The sequence below is a fragment of the Chaetura pelagica genome, unplaced genomic scaffold, assembly GCF_000747805.2.
Source record: "Chaetura pelagica isolate M959 unplaced genomic scaffold, ChaPel_1.0 scaffold1047, whole genome shotgun sequence".
Classification (NCBI taxonomy): domain Eukaryota; kingdom Metazoa; phylum Chordata; class Aves; order Apodiformes; family Apodidae; genus Chaetura; species Chaetura pelagica.
Genome location: NW_009954036.1, coordinates 152,344 through 178,371, shown reverse-complemented (window position 1 = coordinate 178,371; position 26,028 = coordinate 152,344). Strand labels below are relative to the sequence as shown.

General features: G+C 39.2%; 1 protein-coding gene across 1 annotated transcript in view; it reads right to left on the bottom strand.

The window, feature by feature from the left end:
- Positions 1-26,028, bottom strand: part of LOC104392861 (kinesin-like protein KIF13A) — a gene marked incomplete at its 3' end in the record, with an annotated part of 104,900 nt that overhangs the window by 3,901 nt on the left and 74,971 nt on the right. The window contains exons 16-33 of the mRNA XM_010002296.1: positions 19,827-20,037; positions 14,738-14,900; positions 13,946-14,086; positions 12,140-12,289; positions 10,781-10,945; positions 9,981-10,154; positions 9,258-9,409; positions 9,004-9,136; positions 8,753-8,899; positions 7,703-7,741; positions 6,291-6,390; positions 6,073-6,199; positions 5,010-5,065; positions 4,124-4,248; positions 3,182-3,358; positions 1,858-1,950; positions 872-1,024; positions 373-450 (exon numbers count right to left, since the gene is read on the bottom strand). Coding sequence (XP_010000598.1) covers positions 373-450; positions 872-1,024; positions 1,858-1,950; positions 3,182-3,358; positions 4,124-4,248; positions 5,010-5,065; positions 6,073-6,199; positions 6,291-6,390; positions 7,703-7,741; positions 8,753-8,899; positions 9,004-9,136; positions 9,258-9,409; positions 9,981-10,154; positions 10,781-10,945; positions 12,140-12,289; positions 13,946-14,086; positions 14,738-14,900; positions 19,827-20,037 — 2,384 coding nt within the window. The remainder of the gene's footprint in view (positions 1-372; positions 451-871; positions 1,025-1,857; positions 1,951-3,181; positions 3,359-4,123; positions 4,249-5,009; positions 5,066-6,072; positions 6,200-6,290; positions 6,391-7,702; positions 7,742-8,752; positions 8,900-9,003; positions 9,137-9,257; positions 9,410-9,980; positions 10,155-10,780; positions 10,946-12,139; positions 12,290-13,945; positions 14,087-14,737; positions 14,901-19,826; positions 20,038-26,028) is intronic.

The following is a 26,028-nucleotide window of genomic DNA, read 5'->3' as shown; positions in this document are numbered from 1 at the left end:
AGAGTGTCAGGCACTGGAACACCCTGCCCAGGGAGGTGGCTGAGTCACCATCCTTGGAGATATTCAAGAAATGTGTAGATGTGGCACTTCAGGGTCTGCTCTAGTACTTGAGGTTGTGGGGGTTTGTGGGTGTTTTTTCATGGGGTGTGGTTTTATGTTGATGGTTGGACTCTGTGACCTCAGAGGTCCTTTCTAACCATGATGATTCTGTGATTCTGTGATTTTTGCTCATGATAACTTTCCTACAGGTTGGTTAGTCCTAGCTCAGAACAATCATTACCATATCCCATGGTGCAAGAATTACATCAGCACACAAAGAGCACCCCCTCTGCCCCATTAGTACTAATTTCCAAGAGGATAAAGGGTCCTTACGTTGTGGACATTCGGAGTGCTGATGCTTCTGCGGATGTTTCTCACTTTGGTGGAGAGTGCCTCTTTGACTGTGACAGCCTGCACAAAGAAAAGAACACACTAAAAACAATGCCATGGTCTCCACATGAGAAATGATCAAACAGGGTAGGAATTTTTTCAGCGTGACTAATGGCAGCAAACAGGGCTTGCATTTACAAATCTTAATTTTTGCACAAGACCACCAAAATTTCTATCTTAAATTTTTACTTTTGCCTTTGTCTGTTCAGGTTCTGTGTACTACACCACTGGCAGCTATGGTTATGAGACCCACCACTACTGGAATTCCGTATTTCACAGAAGTAACTTAGTTTTATATTTAATCGTCCAATGTTCTCTTAAAAAAAACCCGAACAACCCAAACTAAAAAACAACCAACACTTAATATTTTGAAAAGATCGATCATCTCTACACGAATAGTCACAATCCTGTTCAAAAAGTGCAAGAAGTGCCTTTTCCTTGCCTGTCTGAGTCGTTCAAGGCTCAAAATGTTCTCCACTTGCAGCACACCACGTGTGTATTTTTCAATGTATGTTTCACCATCAGATGTGCCCTCATTCTCACTCCTTGCAGCCATCAGTGCTAAGGTCTCACGATCCTCAATTTCTTCTGTAGCCTAAATTACAAATTTTAAAAAAATTAAAGCCTATTGTTTTTAATATATTAATTCACTACTTCAGGTCCTCTCAACCCAGAAATTAGTCTGAATTGACTTAATCAGCAATCCTAGTTATAATCAGCGATCCAGTACATTTTTATACAGATGTAAATGATGTTGAACTAAGAACTACAGCACTGTAGAACTACAGCTGCTGTAGTCAATGTTGTCCTAGAAATAATGCATATATATACCTGAAATCACATACGTTAAGGATTAACTAATGACAACTTCGTAGGCAAGTAAATGCAACTTGCCTTCCAAATCTTGATATGTGATTTCTCTAGTTTAAAATTTTAGCCTTATGTGGGGAAGAACTATTTCCCACAGTACTACAGCACAAAAGTGACAATTACACGGTGATGAGACTACTTACATTTTAATTTGTCCCATTTGTTTACCTTTAAATTAAATTCTATAGTAGATTTACAATTTGTATAAACTGTTTCTATAAAAACCAATTCATATTCCTGCAAACTCACTTTCCTAGCTATTCAGTTTTTGCTGCCCTAATCAACTCTCTGAGTACCCTCCACATGCTCTCTGTAGACACAAGTATGATTTCAAAAATAGCTCTACTGCAAGAAATCAGTTAAACACAGTAGAAGAGAAAATAAAATCCTTACAATTTTCAGCTGTTTACAGATAAGCATGGTCTCACCACTGGACTTCAGGGTAAGCTCTCTCCTCTTAACAAAGCAGAGCATTTACTTCCCAATCAGTATCACCCACTGCAGTAGATCATTCTCTTCCTTGCATTGAATTTACCAAAGAAAGACAGTGCAATTTACCTTTGGTATATTGGATACAATTTCATAGGTCACTCCACAAGCATAATATATATTTTTCAAGGATATTCTCCTTTTCAAGCTCTGGGTAAAACTCTAGAAACAAAGTAATTTTCAATTATTGTTTTTACAATTACCATTTATGACATTCTAAGAAATAAAAGTTTGCAATGAAAAAACTTGTTTTACCACAAAAGCACATTTTTCAGGAGAAGCAGTTCCTGTTTAGCATCAATGATATTTTAAGTACTCTTTAAAGTCCTGCACTGAGTATTAAATGCTACTAAGGTCAACCAGTAACATTTTCCTCCCGTTTCGCATTGATTCTCTATCCTTGTGCAGTAACTGGTAACTGAGAAACTGTAGCTGCAAGAAGTCTCTAATGTACAGATGACATTTCTCATTTTGTCAGTCACTTGTTCAACAGGTAGAAAATTCCTTTTGCCAAAGCAAAGCATAACTCTGCTTTTGAGCCACAACTGTAATAGTAATCAGAGTTTTTACTGTCTGTAATCACAAGCTTAGCATGCTTCATTGTCAGGTTAAGTTAGTCCTTACATCACTAACTGTAAACATAATTTTCATCTAATAAGGTACTTTGGACACATGAAACTAGCAAAGGACAATATGCCAAATACAAAAAGACATGGACTTTAGCTGCTTAGCAAGTTGCTTGTGGTAGAACAGCTTCTCCCCCCACTGCAGTGCAAAATCTGAAGCAATTCTGAAATGTGCCCTTGGCCTCAGTAATATAGGAAACAGAAAGGAACTTTATTTCAGACAGTATCTCATTGTCTCAACCAACAGCAGCCACTCTCGTGGCCAAAGTAAAGGCCCTATCCAAATTAATCATGTGAAAATGGGCAGAGAATGTATACATACAGGTAGTGGTGGGAAACAAGCCTAGTTTGGAATTAACAGGGAAAGTAGCAAAGAAAAATATACATATCTATTGTGTTTACATCGAACATCTGAAGGTGTCAATGATGCACCCAGTAACAGAGTGGCTACAGTCACCCTGTATTAGATAAGCTACTGCAAACTTCTCTGAATCAAAGAACATTTCAAATTGTACAGTCAAGAAGGTAAAACTCCTTTTTTGTTACAAAAGTAGCACCTGTTACTCTGAACCAATTCAGTTTGAAAAATGGACATGCAAGGAGATATACCAGAAGTGCACAGCTTCACAGCAACCTATAATAATCTACTTTTGTTTTAACTTTCGTAAGAACTGGAGGGACCAAGCTCACAGAAAGTCAAGCAAGCATCAAACACATTCATAAAATTGAGGATATAAAACAAAATTAATAATAAATGAAATTCTTACCTGCTTGTTATAAATATTGGCTGCAATCCTTTTGCGTAACACCAGTTCCATCGCAGCCGGATGGCTGAGCTGCACAGTAGTCTTCACTATCAAGTAAATTCTCTCATTTTGAGGAGTTACCCTGTTCAGGTGCACTGAATCGTGGACAGAGGAGTCCCAAGCAGCTGTGGCTGAAACCTGTGCAGACAAATGAAAAGAAGGAAGGAAATGGAAATCAAAGACTTAATTACTCTAATGAAAGGTGTAATTTGCGGTGATTCTTTAGTGAAAGAAAAATAAGCATCATTGAACCAAATGGAGTTAAACCTCCTTTTTATAGTGAGGAACTGATCAGAAGCATAAAAGAGGTGTTAAGATACTGGGGAACACGATCATGAACACAATCCCTGCATTGTGCAAACGCTGCATCAGAAGATAAGTCTTCACACGGAAGCAGAGAGGCAAGCAGAATCAAGACCACAGGAAGGAATACAAATCCTGTTTAGTTAAGAATTCCATAACGGATTCAGAACATTCATTTCCAACAATTCCCAAGTTTTATATGTAAAAAAGTAATTGTGTACTACAAAGGAAAAACTTAAACTTTGCCTAGTGTGCACAAAAAATGAAACAGTTTTCTCTGAAGAACCAAGAGTCTGCAGGAGGAATGATGAAGGAGTGAGAAAAGAAGAAGGGATTTTAAGTCAGGCAGCTGAATTACTCCTTTACCAAGAGATAAGACTTGTCACCTCTGAATTAAGGCATAGGGCTAACAAGACATTCTCCCCCTAAATTTTAAGCAAACAGACCAGAAAATAAAGGCAGCACTAGATACAGATGGTACTTCTAAGACAAAATATAATAAAAATAGTGATTAAATACATACAAGTAGAAAATAAAACACACAAAGAAAGTGTTAATGTAAGCTGCAGTTGTCAAGAAGGAGGCTTGCTAACAATTTACCTCATCATCACTGTGTTTTATGATCGGCAGATAAAAGAATGGACTCCCATGCTCCTTTGGTAGTATTGAGTTAACTCCTGATGCATGGGGACCTATAAGTTGTTCATTGGCACTGAGGTCATCAGCTAATGAAACAAATGTGCAAAGAATGAAATAGTTTTATACCAAAGGATATTAATATATAGAGGCAAAGTTGTAATACAAAGTTGCAATAAAAGTCCTACCCATATTTCACAACACATTTCATCCTAATTAATCTTATTGCTATGCAATATTTTGAAGACAATTTTAGCATACAAAAGAAGTGAAGTAAAACCAGGCTAGGACTCTGCCTGAGCATGCTGTCATGTAACCTAAACAGAATTCAAAACTATTTCTAAGTATTCATAACATCAACTTACCCAGCCTGAAAATTTCTGGTTTATCCACCTGTCAGCCTAACCAGCTTATCTTAGTTAAATCACTTCTCATGTATCAGGAAATCTATAAATTGAGAAAAGTAGCTCTGGCTATATTAGGCTTTTAGCTAAACAAAAAGAAAATGTGCAATGATCCATCAATCTGTTTAAATATCCTCTTTGATCTTCTGTCTGCTAATCTCTGCTAGTAATGAAAAAAAACAAATAAAAACATTTCTTTTGGTATAAAGGAGTGTATTTTGTTTTCCAAAAGCAGCCCCTAAAGCAGGTATTGATGTGTTGCCTAGATAAACCTCTCTAGTAGCCCACTGAAGTGCTGGATGTGACAAGGCCTGGATGTGACAGTGCCATTGCCAAGACTCGTTTTGATTTCTCAGATATTTGAGATTAATTCTTCCACTTATTAGTTTATTGATCCTAACTATTTTCTCCCCCTCCAGGTTTCTTTATCTGCCACTACAACATACCATTCAAATCAAGGAAGAGGACAGGTATATGCGTTTCCATTCCTGCAGGTGGAATCCTGAAACAAAACAAATTACTGTCAGCAAATACACACCTAAGCTGATTTGGGCAAACAGATCTCCATGCAACATTTGTATTAACCGTAACCAATGGCTAAACACGTCAGCATTTTGATGGCTAATTTGAGTGTCTATGTTGCACAGTCAATACTTTGTTCATCTACACATGCAGCTGAGTGTAGTGCCTTATGTCACACAGCACACTGCAGTTGCTGTGGGGATGACAAGTTTTAAGTGTGCTGTTCTGCTTCTTATGCAGTTAACTGGTTGTAGTCACCTCATACATATAGTTTAGCAACTTTTCAAACAACTGGATATGTAACTGCTGGCAAGGCACAGTCCTGATATCAGTGAGTGCAGTTTTTGCTGTATGACTCCAGTGCACTTCAGGTGAACAAGAAAAAACCATGGTGAGGAAGGAGTATCACTGCATCATTCACCCAATGAAGGAGAGAAATATTAGGTATTAGAGACACCAGTGTACACTTGATTAGAGCTGTATTTCTTGTCCATGCTTGACCAAATCAATCATGTTGCACTCCTCAATTTTGCATGTTGGTTCCAATTATCTTAGTTAAAAGACAAATTCAAATTGAGGAAAAAGAAAACACCCTATAAAATAATAATTTCTTCCCTCCCCATCCCTCATCAGTGAAATTACCTCGTGTTCTACCATTCATTGCTGAACTACTCCTTTTTTCAAAGGAGCCAACCACAGGATAACTGAGAATTTTGAAAAAGTGTAAAATAAAAGACTATGTTAAATGCAAAGGTGATTTTCAAACCTTGAAAGCTATCTCAAAGCCACTTGATGTAATACATTAACTAAGTAAACCTTTCATACATTCAAACCAGCCTGTGACCTTTTGCCTCTGGCCTGCTGAGTGTAAGTGGCCGCATTACAGGAAAATGCAGAAGGCTCTAAAACATCCTCAGATTTTTACCTTGTAGTGTGCAATGTTCATGTAGGAAAAGCTAACCACTCCAGTGTTTTTTCTGAACATACCAGTTTGCAGGGGCACCGGGAATTCCACTGCCTGGTGCTGGAACAAACACAGCATTCCTCTCTTCTGTCAGCCCTACCCACTGTTCAACCAGCCGGGCTTCTCGTTCTATATCATCCTCAGATTTTTCTACAGTGAAAGAGATTAATACTATATATGAGACACTTTTTTTGTGGTATAGGGAATAAAGTAATTATGGCAAGGACTTCAAGCTTCAAACCTGGTTTATTGCTGATCTTTTGAATCTGCTCATCCAAGTATTCTCTGCGTTTTATTAATGCGTCAGACCACCTTTCTCGTACACAGTTTAAATCTTCTTCCTAAAGCAGAAAGAGAAGGTTATTAGGCTATATGGTTAAGATTAAAGGGCAGTGAATTTTGTGATAATTTAATCAGAATTGATATTAAACAGCTTGCAGGGTGCAGAAAACTTCTTCCCCCAAATGACATGCACATGGATTAAGTACCTCATCACCCAGGAATGGAAGCCTATTTGCTTTCAAGTCTCAAATTTCAACAGGAGGAAAAGAAAATGTGACAGTCTCAGTTGCTGAACAGAATCTTACACCATAGGCTAATTACTCACAGAAGTGGCAATCAAACTTTTTAACAGCATATGGAATAGGAATAACAGCTATCATCAGTTGATCGTAAGTTCTCCTAAAGATTAGACAGGTCAATATGCCCTCAAACCTGCACAAGATTCCATTGCTAGCAGCTGCTGTCAGTGCAATTAAAAGATTTCTCATGCAAACAAAACCCATCATGCAATCATGCTTTGTGATATCACAGAAAATCTGGTTCATTCTTCTCTGTGATAAGTCAGGAAGCGCATAAACAGCCCGCAAGAAGTTAGTACCTCACTAGTATCTTTGACACTGTTGTAAAGCCTAACACATTATTTTAAGGAATGTCAGCATTCTCACCTAACTGGTTTTACTTCTGTAAAGCTGCCTACTAGAAATTAAGACTTCCACGTAGAGATCAGCAGTGTGTTTTACTTTTTGAGGCATTTTCTCTTTTGCCCTTCATCACCTTTAAAATGGTTCTTCCGTTACGCTTTCCAAACTGTGACTGTCCTATACTTCCTTATCATACAAAAAGCCAGGCTTGAGGTTTGGTTTCATGTAGATAAAAAAATTGCTCCACTGAAGCTCCTGTATTCCCTGTGCTCTAGCCCTCCTCTTTTCTCTCCCAGTAACATTTCAGAGAAGTTCACAATTTAAAAGGTTACAATATTTTCTTCAGAAAACAAACAAAAACCCCTGTGCTGTATAATTTGGTTGGGAAAGATGCCTGCAACTGCAGGTGGTTGCTCTTTTCCCTATGATATTCACTGTTTTCATTCTAAATTAAAGTTCCTAGGTTTTTATTCACATAGTAATTCCTGTAGCCAGTAAGGAGACCTGACTGCTGAGTACTAGAGAAGAGAGCACACTGCAAGATTATAAAGTCACAATTTAAACATAATAGCAGCGTTTTATAGCCCAGGTAGCCTTTTAAATGCACAGCACATATATATATTTCAAAGCTGCTTTTGCTTGCTCCTGAACACTTGTTCATTTGAAAGTTGCTGGCTATTAGCATTAGCTGTGCCCCATGCCACAGGATTGACAGCAACAGCAGCAATACCTGGTAACTATCCATATCACCACCATCATCCTCCTCCTTCTGGTAGGAGAAAATAGATTTTGTAAAACACAAAAAGAACATGCATTTCTCTCAACAGAAACTCACAGCAACACCCCAAAACATGAATACAAACATTTCTGATACAAAAACTTGTAAAATGTTAAAAATTACAACATTCAAATAACCAAAGTCTTATAAACAGGTAGAAAGAGATTAATTTTTTTCATTAGACTACAGCATCTCATCCAGTATTTGAGTACTAGTAAGTTTTGGGGGTCTTTTTAATTATTTTAGAATACAGAACCAGAAAAAGGACTGAGCAAGCATATGACCAATCTTCACGTTCTACAGTTTCATCTGTATTTAAGGCTAGAATTTCTTGTGGTTCTGAATACAACCCTTGTGACAAAAGGCACCTCGCTTCCCTGGGTGGCCCATTCCACTTGCTCTTTGCAATTACTGTTAAAAGCATACTTTATTTTCAAAATGCATTTCCTCACTATCAGTTTGAAGCCATTTGAAGCCATACTTTCTAATAACTTTTTTCCCCTACATGTAATAGCCCTGTCACACCCAGTTATAGGTATTTCTGATTCTAATAGAGTAATAACTCAGTCCTTTTTGAAAAGAGAAGGTGTCTTTACTGTAAGACATTTTCTCTATTCAGCTTCTTTAATTTTTTTCCTGCTTTTCCCCTCCTCAACTTTCACCATCCTTCTAAGGGATGGAAACTAACGGAGATAGGAATCTACTATTAATCACCTCCACACACTAAAGTAAAAACAATTTCCACATTGCTGCTGTTTTGTGAATACTCACATTACTTGCTTCTTTATCAGCTATACACCAAGTTTTAAGCAAAAAAGAAACAAATTCAGCACCTTATGCTGACATTACACATATTAGTCTCAAACACATTTAAACTGCAAAACTACATCTCATGTATCAGTTTGTTACGGTCCCTTAAGGAACTATGTATGGCTGGCTCTAAAACAGCAAAAAAAAAACAACAAGAAAATGAATCAACACATGCAAAATTCACTGTCTTACCTGGTAGCTGTCCAAGCCCCTTTGCAGTTTGGTTGATCTGGCAGTCACACCACCTATAGAGACTGAAAGAATTGCTTCTACCATGAGAGGCAACGTTCCTGAATGTTGTACAGGTTTCACTGTCACCTGAACTCTGCGAGAATGACCCTGAAGAGGTACATAGAAAGGGAGAGAGAAGAACAGGGAGAAGCTAAGAATAAAATTAAGAATCAATTTAAGCACAAATTAGAAGACAGGGAAAAGATCCATACCTGTCTAAGCTGGAAAATCCCCCCTGTGTTTACATCTTTTGCCTGATGGAGATCCACTGCAGTATATTCTCCCATCTCGTTCAATTCTTGTATGGAAATCCACATTTCTATTCTTCGAGTTACTTCATTCCACCTAAAAAAGACATTCCCACAAAAACTAGTGGTTGCCCCATCAAACTCTGTTTTGTTAACCACAAGTATTAGAAAGCCTTTGGAAAGCCAGATGGAAGTCTGAAAGTGTAATCTATTTGTACCTGTCACTTAGTGTCCTAGTTTTAGCATGAAGAGAATCAACTTCCCAAACAGAGCTGCCATTGCCAGTACACCTGTGACCCCACACCTCAATAGCAAGGGCTCCTTCTGAAATGAACTCCAAAAACTCTTCTGTGACATTCACCACATAATCCTAGAAATTTAAAAAAAAATAAAAAATAAAAGATTCCATCCAATCAAATGAAATAACTATCTCCTCAACTATTGTAAGTTCCCCTCAAGTTTGTAAGTAAGCACCCAAAAAACCTAGCTACCTGTATGTTAAAACCATACAGTTGGGATCAAACAGTTTGACTCTGGTCAAGAAAGTTGTGAAACTTATAATTTCAGCAGTTCCTTCTTGGGCATACTGCATTTCATGCTTTGAAAATTTCCACAGAAATGATGTCACAGCTCCACTGATCTTTTTTAAGTTACTGAACTTACCAAACAAGTAAATAAGATGTTGTTACATAAACTGTAGTTTCCCCCATGCATTACAGATGACACCTGAATTTAAAAGACCACTAATTACAAGAATTTTTCACCTTGCTGCATTTTTTAAGAGGTTAAAAAGTGAAATATTATGGTTCTAGTCAAAAGTCATTAGTTGTATGACTTGATTCCTTCCTTCTTACCCCAGCAAAAGAAGGCTCAAATCCTAAGCTGCTTATCTCAAGCATACCATCCTCCCAGTAACACTATTTCATAACAAAAATAGTTACCTTACAGTGAGAGAAGGTCACTGTAAAATGAGCATCCTTGCTCTGAGGTGAAGGCACATCTGGATCTACCACTGGTGCTGCTACTGTTGACTCACATTGATCCCAAAACGTATATTGACAAAACACAAAGTTGGAGAGATTAGGTGGCAGTCCGGTTGCTTCTTTTATTTTTACCTGAGGAGACAAAACAGATGTCCCCATAAATATGACTGTTTCTTCAACTGTAAATTGTTGAAAAACTAAATATTAATCCGAAAGTACCAACAGGCCAAGAAGAATTTTTAAAGGATGCCTTCAAATGCTTTCTAGGGATGTCTCTATTTAGTAAGGGCATATACAGAAATGCAGATGCAAGGAAAGCAGTCACAAGCTAGTCCACCCATGTACATGTTTTCTTGGAGAAAGCTGGTAAGTTCAAGTGGAGTATGGAGCACTTCAACACAGAAAAAAATGAAATCCAGACACCACCCACAGATACTATATTAGATGATCAAATAAACCGAGGAAGATGATTACATGATAAAACTTCCCCCTTCTGTGTCCGCCAAGAAGGACAGTCCTTCTTGTAACGTCAGTATTTATGATGTAAATCTGCATCTACTGGAAACTAATGCAAATTAATTCAGCCACTGGCAACCACAGCCAGTTAGTGACCTACACTGACTCGGAACAAGAGAAGTCTCTCTTTTCTCTTCAGAGAATTTTAAGTAAGCAGCAGCCTACATAGCTTAATACTTTACATCAGACCAACTATGCTGTTACAAAGGCCTGAAACAACCTCATCATGTGTTCTCACTCACCCTGCAGGAGAGCTTTTTTGCTCTATGAATAATTTCTCCATTGTTATCCACAACTTCCAGACTCCCACTCTCACTGGAGTTCTCAGATGAGTCGTCTCCTTCTGCTACACGTTCTGGGACAGACCCAGTGACTCGCATTACTTCAACGTGCAACCGTCCTGCAACCTGAGGCAGGCAAGACAAATGCTGAGAAACTGTGCATAAGGGACTTGCAGACATGAAGATGGTAAACATTTAACTCTAGGAAGTGTGCAGAAACAACTGAACAGCCAAATGAAAAGTAACAATGCCAATAAAGAGAGGAGAAAGGAATAATAATAATAATTTTTAAAAAATCATAGAATGTCTTGGGTTGGAAGGAACCTCTGAAGTTCACCTAGTCCAACCCCCCTACAATAAGCACGGACATCTCACACTAGAACAGATTGCTCAGCCCCATCAAGCCTGACCTTGAATGTCTCCAGGGATGGGACCCCCACCACCTCTCTAGGCAACCTGTTCCAGTGATCCAAATCCACCCTTTTCTAGCTTGAAACCATTAGCCCTTGTCTTATCTTTACATGCCCTTGTGAATGTATCTTCCCCAGCCTTCTTGTAGGGCCCTTTCAAGTATTGGAAGGCCACTATAAGGTCTCCCTGCAGTCTTTTCTTCCTCAGGCTGAACAACCCGAACTCTCTCAGCCTGTCTTCATAAGAGAGGTGCTCCAGCTCTCTGATCATTTTTGTGGCCTCCTCTGGACACGCTCCAACAGGTCCACATCATTCTTGTGTTGGGGGCTCCAGAGCTGGACACCGTACTCCAGGTGAGGTCTCACCAGGGCAGAGTAGAGGGGCAGAATTACCTCTCACATTCTGGCCACACTTCTTTTGACACAGCCCAGGATGCAGTTTGCCCTCTGGGCTGCAATTGCACCTTGGTGGCTCATGCCCGGCTTTTGATCCACTAGTAGCCCCAGGTCCTTTTCCACAGGGCTGTTCTCTAGCATGTCTTCCTCCAGCAGGTATTCAAATCTCTGGTTGCCCCAGCCCAGGTGCAGGACCCTCCACTTGGCCTTTGTGAGGCCAAAATGAGACGACAAATTGGCATGCACACCCAACAGAAGAGCCATATAGTGTCATGACTGTACCTCAGACCCTTCACCTGCTGAATTTTGCTCAGTTACCTACAATCCACGCTTTGAATTTGATCCTATTATTTTAGTAGCTGGTTAGCTTTGGCTGCGTGCTCAAACACAATCATATACATCGGTGTACATTAAGTCTCTCAGCAAACAGCCCTGCTACCCTCACAGGTGTGGGGACACACACACAGGTGTGCACAGCCCGCTGTCCCCCCTCCAGGGTACCGCCTGGCCTTACCTCTCCCTGCTGGCTGATGATGGGCACAGCGTACTGCAGCTTCACATCATAGAAAAGGCACTCCAGAAACACGTTGGCGACACCAATCAGGTTGTGATTCTCCTGAGCTTCGTAGAAAGGATCACCCCTTTTGCCAATCAGCTTCCTCATCTGTTTGCAAGATGAGAAAAGTTATGTCAAAACCCGCAACTGTGGGAACATAGAAATGAAGTAACCATATGGTATTAAGGTGATGGCAGAAAAATTAAGGCGCCACCCATCTTTTATGTTCTTTCCTGTTATACAAGTAGAAAGAGACTGGAAGCATACCACCCATCTGAAATTAAATCATTGAGATGAGACTTTATGCAATCCCTTCTTTGCTATGGGATGTACTAATCCAAAGACCTATGTTTTGTAGTGATGTCAGGACAAAGCAGATTTTACCATGAGCAAGCACAGTAGCCACTGATTTCAAGAAGTTTCACCTGACTTTTCTGCTCTGTTTAGATTTTTAAAATGAGAAAACAAGTCATGCCCAGGTTGAATATCTAGTCTGGCTGCTGTGTACCACTATAAGGGCAAAGGAGAAAATACAGAATGATTCCCACCTAAGCCTACAAATGTTCTTTATGATTCCAGTAGAGCTGAGATCACATCTGCAGCATTTACTATGCAAATACTCCATACACAGCCACAAAGAATTCATGCAGATTCCTAGAAAATATGCTCTCCTCCGTGGACTTGTTAGCTCCTTCTCTTCTCCTTCATATGCTACACATGCATTTGACCTACGTGTTTCTATGTAGCACATAGAACACATGCATTATGGATGACATAGGCCATGGCAAGAACAATCCTGGCTCAGGCAGACATAAAAAATTCAAAGGATGTGCTATCAGTTCTTACAAAAGTCAGCAGCAAAATCATCGTTGTCTTCAACGGGCACAGATGAAGTGCTTGACCTCCCCTGTGTTATGATTTTAGAGATTCCCATTGTCCCATCCAAGGCATGTAACAAAGGTACAAAAGCTGTTCAAACATTTTTGAGAATGATTCTTGATACAAGTAATTTAGGTACTCCCTATGAGCCAAAAGACAGCAAGATATACTTCTGATACACTTTCCCTGGATACTTAAAGGATGTCTTCTGGGACACCAAATCTCACATCTACCTTTTTGCAAGTGAACGAGCAAGCTTTTTTTTGACAAGTCTCATGCTTGCTTCTCAGAGCTAACCTACTAAAATTCTCAGGAAACACCACTTAGTTTTGATAGAAATACTGATGTAGACTAAGTATCCTCAATTGTTTTTTTCCCTGCTTTAAGGTTGGGGGATACACAAATGAAATTACAGAATATTTCATATTTTAAGATTAACACTAATGTGTTCTGCACCTTGAGTATATCTAAGCAGCACCCTTGCTAGCTTTGATATTGACTACAGGTTAATAATTTTATTTCTAACACAGTTTGCTGCTTCCATTCAGAGCTGGTGCCTATCCACATGGCACCTGTATTATGCCAGGTGAACACATGCTCCTAGTGGTACCATGAGTAACTCCCTTAGCACAATTGTATCTGACCTCAGCACACTTTTATCTGAGAATAGAAGTGAGGACGGTGCAAAGCTGCGGTTTTCTTCTTCATGGGCATTTTGAATATTTAGTATCACATTATAGATTTTTGTTTGGTTTTGGTTTTTAAAACCACAATACCGTACCCTTTCCTTTATGAAGTCACTACCTATTATCTGTACAACATATTCAAAGGGGTTAAAATAAAACAAATTCGATCTCTTATCCTTTTCAGAAATCTATACAATACCTCAGGAATTTTCTCCTTCCACTCTTGATAGAGGTCTCTCATGTCAATCAATTTGTTCTCTAGTTTCTCAATCGTCCACACTTGAGTACCTTTTCCTTTTCTTCTCACTTGAATAGCAGGCTCACTTACTATTGCACCCCTCTAAAGTAGAGGAAAAAATAATTACTGCAGGAAAAGTGCATGTAAATAGTTTAATTTTTTACTTAAATTGCATTCCTAAAAAGGAATAAAACACAGAACACAGAGCTTCCCTCTGCATGCTGGCCATACTATCTCTGTGGTGAAACACAGCATATCTTGTACATTTCTAGTGAGCTAGACCTCATCATCCTTCTCAGAAAACTACCATTCCCACTGAAACATTAACACTCCATCAAATAATGTATAACAAGCATATTATCCCAATTGCTATAATTACATTTACAGCAGCACTACAACTAGAAAACCCTTCAGACAAAAAAAATTGTAGGCAAATTTAACAAAAACTTGTAATTTTTGCAAGCATAATTGAATGGAGGTTTTACAGCAATAGAACACAAACGTCTGTTCACAAACCACATGTGTATATGGTGATCATACACTTGAAAGAACAGCAAGAGTCATCCTTAATGCCATGTTCAAATTTTTACTTACTCACTTTCAACATATTCAAGTCAGGCAGCACTCATATTTTGCCTATGCATAATCTAACACAAGCAACATTCTATGGCCTCGAGTTAGATGAATGTTATACATGTCTACATCTTTTAGATTAGTCACATGACATTTTTCAGCATTCTTTGCTGTTGTTACCTTTTTGTTGGCACTGAGGTTTTCAGCAGGGATCTGAAGTGTTACTTGATAATCTGTTACTTTACTCATTTCTTCTGCTAAGAAGTTTGCTTCTCTCACCAGCGTGTTTGCCTTTACTATCTGCTCTCGAAGCTTAGCCAGGCTCTGTCGAAACAATTCATCCCTGTGGTGCAGTAGGTAACATGAAAAATACACAGAAACCTATTTCTATTATTGGAAAGCTGTAAACAGAGGTGCTAACAAAAGACTTTTCCATACTAGTTGAAGAAGAAATGCTGTGTAGGACTATGTCAGCAAACATGAAACAGTGTCAGACCACTTTATTGAGGAAAAGCAGGGATCACATATCAAGCAAACATTACTGCTAAGTCTAGCACAGTAATGCCCAAATAAAAGGGCACAGTACTGAGGAAGCTGTTACAGTGATGATTTGTTAGAAGCCCTAGGGACATTCCTAATTTTCAAGAAATGAAATAATTGCAGCTGTCTCTGTCTGCGTCCTGTTCCACAGAAACTACCAGTCTCAACATGTGAGAGTTCATCTTGATAAAACCTGCTTTTCCTCAGATTGTGGTGCAGTCACTGTAGGCCACAGCTTTACACCACAGGTAAGGCTCTGCAGTGCTACAGATTCCCAGATCTCACTCCAGATACTTAAGCCATCTAAAGTGTTCACATTTTTTGAAAAAAAAAAAAAAAAAAAAAAAAAAAAAAAAAAAAAAAAAAAAAAAATCTTAAGTCCTATATATCCAAAGTACCTTTCAAGTAATAAATAAATGAGCACAGGTTAAAGCTTGTGCACTCTGTAGAGTTAACAGTCACTGGATAATTTTCAAAAAGTTTTCTAAGGCCTGTCTGAGCAAGTATGTTCTAACATAATACCTGGCAAACCTGCTATGACACAAACTATACCTCCACCTGTGTTACTATGATATGCACTCACTTGGGATTCTTGTCTTTACTTTGCTTTTTAAAAGTACCATGCCTTTCTTTGTAATCCCAACAGCACTCACCGTCTCTTATCTTCATCAAACTCATGATCAGACTTCAAATATTTCAGTGACCAGCACTCCCCTGTATTTTCTAGCTTTTCTACACAAAGTCCTACTGAAATACAGTATATGTTCTCTGCATGCACTTTGCATTTCTTTAAAATACATTACTGACAAGCGAAGGAGGAAAAAGCTCATGGGCCTTGCTGTGAATACATGCAAAGTTTGCCTATTTGCCCTTATTCAGATAAGCTTAGGTCTTTTGCATGTCTTACAGTCCAAGCGACAAACAACTGTTAATATGCCTTTCAGCCCCCAACTGCATTCTTCTTGAGTGGCTCTCCTTTTTCAAAATAACCCAAAGAACAATCTAGGTACTTCAAGTTAGACTCTGCTGGTTCCCTGATGCTGTATCAAAGTGGTAAACTACCAGCAGTGTTAGAAACACCCTGGAATTTTAGTGCCTTTAACATGCTGAAACATGAAGCTTTGTCTCTCTGCTCTATCTGGCCTAAGTTTGCAACAGTGGGTTTTGTCAGATATTAAATAGCTGCTACTTTCAGCGGATTTTTAGTCCACTTCTTGATTATCTGCTCCCAGTGTTATACACATAATTCATTTCCCTATCCTTCTTGCTTCTGTTATCCAGGCCATCACAATTAGCTGAGCAATTCCAGACCATGGGAGTTACACATTCCACAGCTATAATTTTGGATTCACCCAGAAAATGAAAGTAGATTTGAGAATTTCTCCCTAAATAGCACTTCATACAGAGCGTGCATTACAACTGCAACCACTGTGAGACAGCTGCCAGGCTTGAGAAACAGAAGGCATCTTTGATCTGCATGTGCTGTAAGAGGCAGGGAATTAATCTACAGCCAATCCCTTCCCTGATCCAGGAAACCTGTATTTGGTGAGCCTTTTGGGAGGCTCCCACGTCAATTTTGTCTTCACTAGATTCTTGAAAAAGGAATGGTTTAAGACTCTAAGGGGGAGTTATGAGTAATTAAACCAATTATTACGGGTAGTTCTCATTACACTTGTGTTTGTACACTCATCTACACTTGTAGAGCTGTGCCAGTACCTTTCCAGAAACCTCAGCAAAAAAATGTTTCAGGATTTCGTAATTCTTATGACACAAAACATGAAACAATGTCCATCAGGATATTAACCAAAGGAAATACCCCACTGAACATGAAATCTTGAAACAATGGTTCAAGCCAAACACTAGGAAACTTAAATCTGGCACTCCAAGAGGTGTCACAGCAAGTGCCTGGGATTCCTAATGACAGATACAGGATATGCTGAACTAAACAGCTGTTCCAGTACACCATCACCAACATCACCTCACTTTTTTCCTGACAAATGATATTTGTTTAAAGTTACCATGTCAACTTCATGTCAACAGGTTTTTAATCCAGGTCAGGTATCATATGTCCTTCCACAGTCAGCATAAAGCCAGAATAAACTCCGTGTAACATGTTCTAGCTGATCTGACAGATACAACCACGTGCCTGCACCTGACACCTATCAAATTAATTTTGCTGGCTAATGCAGTAGAGCTCAGCTTCATTTGTAAGACAACAGAGCAAAAGCTGAAACTGCATCAATCAAATGCTCTGTAATCCAGACACTTTGCTATTTCACACATTCTTCACATCCAGTCTTCCAAATTTTTCCTGCATTTCTTGCCCTCTGGTCGGGTGGCTGGTAAACACTCTCTCAGCACCATGTTGCCATGCTGTTACAGTAGAAATCCCACAAAGACATTTTTTTTCTGGTTTCTTATTTAAGATGATTCAATTTTTTGCCTTTATTTTCCCAGAAGCTGAAACCTCTTCTAGAGCCATAAATAAATAACAAGTATACCTATGAGGATCTTCTGGAGGACAGGAAACTGATGACCAGTTATTCCAGAATACTGCTTATTTAAGGGCAGTGCCATCAAAACGTGATCGGACTCCTTACTGATCCCTACAAAGAGCTTTTTTTCCTCCTCTTTTTTACAATACAGCAAAGTATGGTCTTCAAGTAGTTCAATAGGTATATAAAGCTTTCATCCATGAAATCCAGAGACAAAAATGCTTCTTCAAACACATCTCTTCCTAAGAAATGTCTAACAACTATGAGAAGGCTTTCAGAACACTTAGCCTTGGTATCACTCCAGATTCTAATTTTTCATATGATTACATGGTTGTGGTGGTTGGTTAACTTTAAGTTAATAAATTACATTTTTTAATTCTCAACTCTCAAGGACAGGCAAGAAGTTTTTTTGCTTCTTTTCACTTCCTATTGCATCTTTTTAGAGGTGTGGCTTCCCTTGCCAGTAAGCCTAGTTTTCATCCCTGCTACTGAAGTGAGGCCTACAAAAAAGCTGGCGAGGGACTTTTAACAAGGTTATGTAGTGATAGGATGAGGGAGAATGGTTTCAAACTGAAAAGTTTCAAACTTTTCAAACAAAAGATTTAGGTTAGATGTTAGGAAGAAACTCCTTAGTGTGAGGGTGGTGAGACACTGCAACATGTGGCCCAGGGAAGCTGTGGATGCTCTATCCCTGGAGGTGCTCAAGCCCAGGTTAGATGGGGCCCTGAGCAACCTGATTTAGTGGGAAGTGTTACTGCCCATGTAGGGGGGTTTGTAACTAGATGATCTTAAAGGACATGCCAACCCAAACCATTCCATGATTCTATTATTACATCAATGACTTCTTGATGGCCTTGCTGTGCTCAAAGCAGTTCTGAACAGCTATATTTCCACCTAGGGTGTTTCTCACTTTGCACTTCTTCTGCAGCCTTAAAAGAGACTGCAGATGATTCTGCAATGCTTTACATTCAGTTCCCAATGATTCTGTTTTTAACTCTTCCAATTAATGAAAACTGAAACACAGCACTAGCTCTCCCTATGCTTGCCATAGAAAACATTCTTTGTTTTTCCTAGGCCAAACTAGGCACAAATTACAAAACAAAACCATGCACAAAGACTAAACCAAAATATTTTCTGTTTCTAACTCCCTGAATTTGAAAGCTGCAACACAGCCTTGGCTATCTTTGTTTAGACTCCTCTTGTACCTAGATATATTTATTTATTTATTTATCGTGGAGAATAAAGCAAAAATAACCAAAACAGGATAGAGCACTCAAACTCACTACACAAAGAAAAATGCTGACTGAATAATGAGGCTTCTGTTTTAAAAGAAAATAGACTAAGAGAAACTTAGAAGAAACCTGTTAGTACATCTAATCATTCTTCGTGCTGAATTGACTCAGTGACAGAATACTTTTTTGTATGCTGAAATCTTAAATCATCTCAGTTGCTGTCCCTAGAACTTTTTTCCATGGAGCTGACATGCTTCTCTCCCCAGTGATACCAAAAGCAACCTTCTCTCATTGCTAAGATGCAAACAACTCAGATGCTGCTTAAACTGCTCACATCTTCCTACTCTGCTTTTTAAACTCCATCTGCAAATCTCATTATGATCTTCCATCAGGGTTCAGATACCAAGCTAGTCCTTTGCAAACAGACCTTTTCACCTCATGCCAAGACTTCCACTTCCTAAACAGCTCAAACATACTGTATTTGACTATTCTGCAGTTCTCGAATACACAGCAATTCTCTTCTAAAGTTGGGCTTACTTTTAGAAACACATACATACAACATTCAAATACTTTTTCTGGGTTTTTTATGGTTTTAGATTGCAAAATACTGTGCTCTCAGTGTATGCTCTCAACACACAATACTTCTAAGTGCACTCCTTAGTTTTAGTTGACAAATTTACCTCTGCACTATCCTTTCCTTCCAGAGCTAACTTAGAGCAACAATTGCTAAACCTAACTTTTCAGAAGCACTTTCCTAGTTTAAAAAAAAAATGCCCTAAAATTAATCAATAAAATCTCAATTCTTATTAATTTGTGTTAAATAAAACATGATGATATTGTACACACGTTACACGTCAGACACCAGTCCTGAATGACATGCTACCACTTCAGTGCACTGCACCTTCAACTCCACAGAAAAATGATACCAGTTTCTGACAGATGGTTCAACCCCCATCTCTCAAGTTTTTATGGATTCCTTTGATTTAACTCCAGTATTCTCACCTCTCTTCTGTCCAGAGATTTACTTTCTGCTGTGCAGTCTGAGCAGTGTAGGAGAGCCTGTCACTCCCATGCTGGTGCTGCCTTTCTGGAGAGAGCTGCTGCCGCAGCAGCTCCAGCTCACGCTCGTACATCAGCCGCTGCTCCTCCAGGGCACTCCGCTTCTCCTCCAAGTACTGTTTCTCCAGGATCTGGACCACGTTTTGTACTGGATCTAAAAAGAAAAAAAGGGGGGAAAAATAAAAATAATAATAAAAAAAAAACAAACAAAAAAGTGAGAGAATGCCAATTCCGCATTACAGAACGCTCCTTATTTATTTGGTACTAGCAATCAACACATCCCAAACTCTTCGCAAACACTAGATGGTCACTGCCCCCAGAAACAAAAGCCAAAAATAATAAATACTGTATTAAATAAATAAATCCAAACAAGAAAAAAATATAGCATGCAAAGACACTAAAAGAAATGGTTAAGATCCCTGCCTACTGCATACTTCAGTACTGAGAAGTTGTATGTTAGAATCATAGAATGGTTTGGGTTGGAAGGGACCTTAAAGATCACCGGGTTCCAACCCCTCTGCATGGGCAGGGACACCTCCCACTAGATCAGGTTGCTCAAAGTCCCATCCAGCCTGGCCTTGAACACTTCCAGGGAAGGGGCATCCACTGCTTCTCTGGGCAACCTGTGCCAGTGTCTCAACACCCTCACACTGAAGAATTTATCCCTAATATCTAACCTAAACCTACCCTCTTCCAGGTTAAAGCCACCAGCCCATGTCCTATCACTACACACCCTTGTAAAAAGCCCCTCCCCAGCTTTCCTGTAGCACCTTTCAAGTACTGGAAGGCTGCCATAAGGTCTCCCCGGAGCCTTCTCTTCGAGGCCCTAGAACTAGATGCAGTACTACAGGTGGGTGTCCCAAGAACAGAGTAGAGGGAGCGAAACACCTCCCTCCACCTGCTGGCGACACTTCTCGTTATGCAGCCTAGGGCACCATTGGTTTTCTGGAATATAAGTGCATATTGCCAGCTCATGTTTAGCTTCTCATCAACCAACACCCCCAAGTCCTTCTCCCCAGAGCTGATCTCAGTCCATTCCCTGCCCAGCCTGCATTTGTGCTTGGGATTGCCCTGACCTTTGCACTTGACTTTGCTGAACTTCATGGGCCCACTTCTCAAGCCTGTCAAGGTCCGTCTGGATGACATCCCACCCCTCCGACATGTCAACCATACCCCACAGCATGGTGTCACCAGCAAACTTGCTGAGGGTGCACTCAATCCCACTCTCCATGTCACTGACAAAAGATGTTAAACAGCACCAGTCCCACTATTGAGCCCTGAGGGACACCACTAGTCACTGGTCTCCACTTGGACATTGAGCCACTGACCACAACTCTTTGAGTGTGATCATCCAACCAATTCCTTATCCAATGAGTGGTCTATCCATCAACTCCATGTCTCTCCAACTTAGAGGCAACGATGTTGTATGGGACAGTGTCAAATGCTTTGCATAAGTCCAGGTCAATGGCATCAGTTGCTCTTCCCTTATCCACCAACTTTGTAACCCCATCACAGAAGGCCACCATATTTCAACAGTAAGATTTATTCTCAGTGAAGCCATGATGGCTGTCACCAATCACCTCCTTATTTTCCATATGCCTTAGTACAGTTTCCAGGAGGATCTGCTCCATGATCCTGCTGGTCAGGAAGATCAATTTGTCCAGGAACTCTGTTCATCCATGCAGACCTCCTTGCATTTGTGCCTGACTGCCTCTTTGTTGGGATGCAGCCCTCTTCAGCTTGGTGATCCTTGAATATTAGCCAGCTTTCTGGGACCTTCTTCCCTCCAGGGCTTTATTCCACAGTACTCCACCAACCAGGTCCCTAAAGAGGTCAAAGCCCGCTCTCCTGAAGTTCAAGGTAATGAGCCTGCCATGTGCCCTCCTTGCTGCTCCAAGGATCTTGAACTCTACTGTTTCATGGTCACTGCAGCCAAGGCTGCCCTGAAGCTTCAGATTCTCCATCAGCCTCTCCTTTTTTGATGAAAACAAGGTCCAGCATAGCACCTCTCCTCATTAGCTCCTCAAACATTTGGAGAAGGAAGTTATCATCAAGGCATTCCAGAAACCCTGTGGATTACTTATGCTCTGCTGTGCTCTCTGTCCAACAGATGTCAGGGTGATTGAAATCCCCCCCATGAGGACCCTGGCTTGTGAACCTGAAGCTACTCTTGTCTGTCTATAAAGGGCCTCATCTGCTTGGTCTTTCTGGTCAGGTGGCCAGAATACCAGTAGGAAAAAAAAATATAGATGGAAAAGGGGACAAATCAATAAAAAGAAAACAAATCAAATACTAGGGAAGCTGAGAAGAAAAATACTTAAGGAAGTAAAAAGCAATTTAGTTTCTACATTTCGGCAGAGAATGAAACACACTGGAGAGCTGCAGATGAAAACTGAGACAAATTGTCTGACTAGTCAGGCACCACACTGCACCAATGTTCTTCACAGCACTGAAGCAGACAACATATGCTCTGGAGAAGATTTCTGCATTCAGCTTTACAAACCACATTTCATCTTAATATTGACCCAGAACAAATATCCATCCAGATACTCTATCCTGAAACAACTGCTTGTATCATTCAGCTACAGCTAAATCAAACTGCATTCAAATTAAAGAAACATTACTCTGTTTTTTCCTGGCTTTAGATCCAAAGCTAGACCATGACACTGAAAGAACAATTGAATTGAATAAACTCTTCCTATATACTACAAGTATATATCTGCATTAGGTATGTACATCTACAAGCTTAAGTACAGCAAAAAAAACTGGTTTGCAAGAGGCTCAATGTAGGTGAATCCTTGACTGACAGCAGGTTACTCTGCTAGTCACCTACTTGTCACTCAGCAATCACCTACGAGATTGCTGATTCTATACATCTGACAGGGAAGGGAGAGCATGAAGTTTCATCGTTAAGAGTGGTCAAATATTACTGGAAGTAACCTTGCAGCTCTAGGATATGTCAGGATTTTCAAGGGCAAAAAGCTTTAGTTTTAAAATAATTGGTTGTGGCATCTCTTCCACTTTGCAAATATATAAAAAGAAAAGCTCCTGTGACTTTTAAGGCTGTCAGGAAGGTGAAAAATGAACCTAGATTTAATTACACTGTCCCACTTGGGAACTAGAGGTGTGCTTCTCAAAAAACACAAACAAACTCAAGCATGTCAGTCTGATTTAAGAACCATCTTTCCCTTCACTACCAAACCCCAGTCAAGTAAGAAGAAGCAGAAGTGTTCCTAAAGATACAATTTAAAAAAATGTGGGTTACTATAGCATGCATTCACATGAAAGAATCTGTAGGGTTTTCATCATCATTAGTGTGTTGGTCACCAGAACATGCACATACACTCTTCCTGAAAACACACACCCCTTGTATCTTCACAAACAAACGTAGCATTACTGTATAACAACTTACCAAGTACTAAAACTACTGAGATCAATTTTGCTAAAGATAATCCAACTCAGTGTCTGCAGTTTTGATGTACATGGGTATTTAGGCAAGCTGCTTTGTAAAACAAATCCTTCCTGTTATAAATGCCAGAAGAACAAAGAGAATCTCCAAGGTTCTGTTGTTAGAGTGGGTTTGTATTTGCCTCTCTGCATCCTTTTTGAAAATACCAGGGTTGATATAAAGCACATCTTTATTTTTAGCAGCAAAACAACCACTACCGCAAGTCACTACCATGGCCGTACACTCATCCATGGAAGAAGTCACTGACTTCACACAAAGGCACCATCAAGACAATGGTAACTATAATGCACAAAGTTAAAAATCAGTCAGTATAAATAGCAACCAAATAGCAAAACAGTGATGCATAGAAATGACTTAAAATAACAAAAATATTACTTTTTAGTACATGACATTCTAGAAAGAGGGTTAGATATTTTTAACTTTTAAACAGTGAAAAAAACCCAACACAACTGACTAAACCAAGTTCTAATATTCAAGACTACAGACCAACTTATTCACATTGATCTGCATCCTCCAATTAGCTTCACGTGCGTTTTACTGCATAATCCCTAAAATAGTTTTAGTTGTGTCTAAGAATGGTTGGGAAATCAGGTATTACACCAGAAGACAGAGAAAAGGCATGGAAGAAATTAAAGCCCTCTATTGTGTTTGCAAACACAGGAAATTAATCTAAGGCTGGCTCATTAAAACAAGACTTTCCTCAACTGCTCAAAGACCAGTTCCAAGTTCAGGGACCAGATTTCCTTAATAATAGTGATCTTATAATACATCTAGATTTACAGGATCACTACCACCACAGGATCAGATTATGCCATGGAAACTAGTTGGAACAAGAACCTAGTCTAAAAATTCCCAATTTCAATGAAATCCACGACTGTTTGGAGTAAAAAAGGTGGGTTATGCTAGTATTGAAATATCAAATGTAAATTTACACTTTCAGAATACTCTTCAATTTAACTTTCAGAAGGGTTTACACAGAAGACATTCAGTCTTTCATAGTGAAAAAGCAAAATATGGTGTGAATTATAAACTATCTAGTTGGAAGATTAAAAAAATAAACAGTCAAGTTCTTCACAATTTAAAAACAACAATACTGTTTAAACACCATGTTCCACAATTTTGAACTTCTCATGCAAAGCCAAATAAATTATGACGATTCTACTCTGTGCCTGCCAAATGCACAGCAAATTCCATATAGTGCTAAAAGTCCAAAGTCCCAATCCTCTACATATTTATGTGACAAGGGTTCAATTACCCTGAGAAGACTATTCATATACAATTAATCTTCTGCAAAATGTTAGAATGTTAACACTGAACCAGAAGAATGTACTTTCTCCATAGGATGAACAGCATGTATTACTTTGCTGCAATGTCACTTAATTCATGTCTGGAATCTCTTAATCCTGTAACAACAATGCTAGGAGAAGGTTATGACATGGGCTGCTTTTCTAAGTTTCATCAAAACCCCCACACTCATCTCTAACAGTTTATTTTTTGCTTAAAAGAGGAGCTGGGTAACCTAATCACACTGTTTACTTAACCACTGCACCATATGCAAGGATAAAGTAAACTTCTTTGCTGATTCTGTGTTTGACCAGCATCGCAAATCAGCAATACAAAGCTGATCTGACAGAATCCCACAAAGATAGTGAACACATTGAATGGAGGAAAGAATCTGGATGTTTACTTTACAGCTGTTTTCAAAGTTACACATTTTCCTCCAAGCTTCTCTGGAGCCAGATGCAATATGTGACACTGTTGTACTGCTTGTGTGTCATAAAAACAAATGTGTTTGTGCCCTGGAAAAGCTAGACTATTTATTTAAAGAGTTACTGTTTTTAAGTAGATCAAGGGGCAACAAAACCAAAAAAGAAGGAAAAATAAAAGCTCTTGATTTTGGCTGTCTCAAACCACTGATGTGAAAGAAAAACCCCAAACCTATACATGCCTATAAAATAAATATCTAATAAAAGTTTTAAGATAGCCCTTTATTCCACTCCTAGGGTTTCACAAGAGAATAAAGGTAATAGAATTAACTGTCTTCAGTCACCTAATTATTTCTTCTTCCACAAGAGTATTTCTTTTTCATTTTAAGGAAGAATACATTAATAGTATTGCAAAAAGCTGCTTTAATTCTTAACAACTGGAAGCCTGTCAGAAAAACTATTTTAGCTATACCTTTGTGAAGAACATAAGCTGGAAGCACTATCAGGCTTCAAACAAAAAGACCAGCCTATGATCCCTACAGTCACGTTTCATCAGGGTTTTATTATCCCTTACTACTCCCAATTTAGTTAAGCAAAACCTATGTGGGAGGCAGCAGAAGAGACAAAAAGCAGAATAATTAGGTTATGATGTGTCTGGAACAGTGCAACATGTATGACTATGAACATTTGCTGTGCGTTAGGGAGGAAAGAGCTCTCATGAAACAGCAATGTCCTTGAGCAAAGACACAGAAACCAACCAACCAAGACAAAAATTGGCCTGGACCACAAGCAAAAAAGTCTACTGAGCTAAAGTGTAAAGACATTTGAAATACTGTGGAGAATCATTTTGGTCAGCTAGATAACACCACACGAAAACCAAAAAAATGTGAACCCCCACTCTGTTCAAAGAACACTGTCACATTGTAGACTGCTACAGTTTAGTCAAGTCTCTGGTTAGTAACAAGCAGAT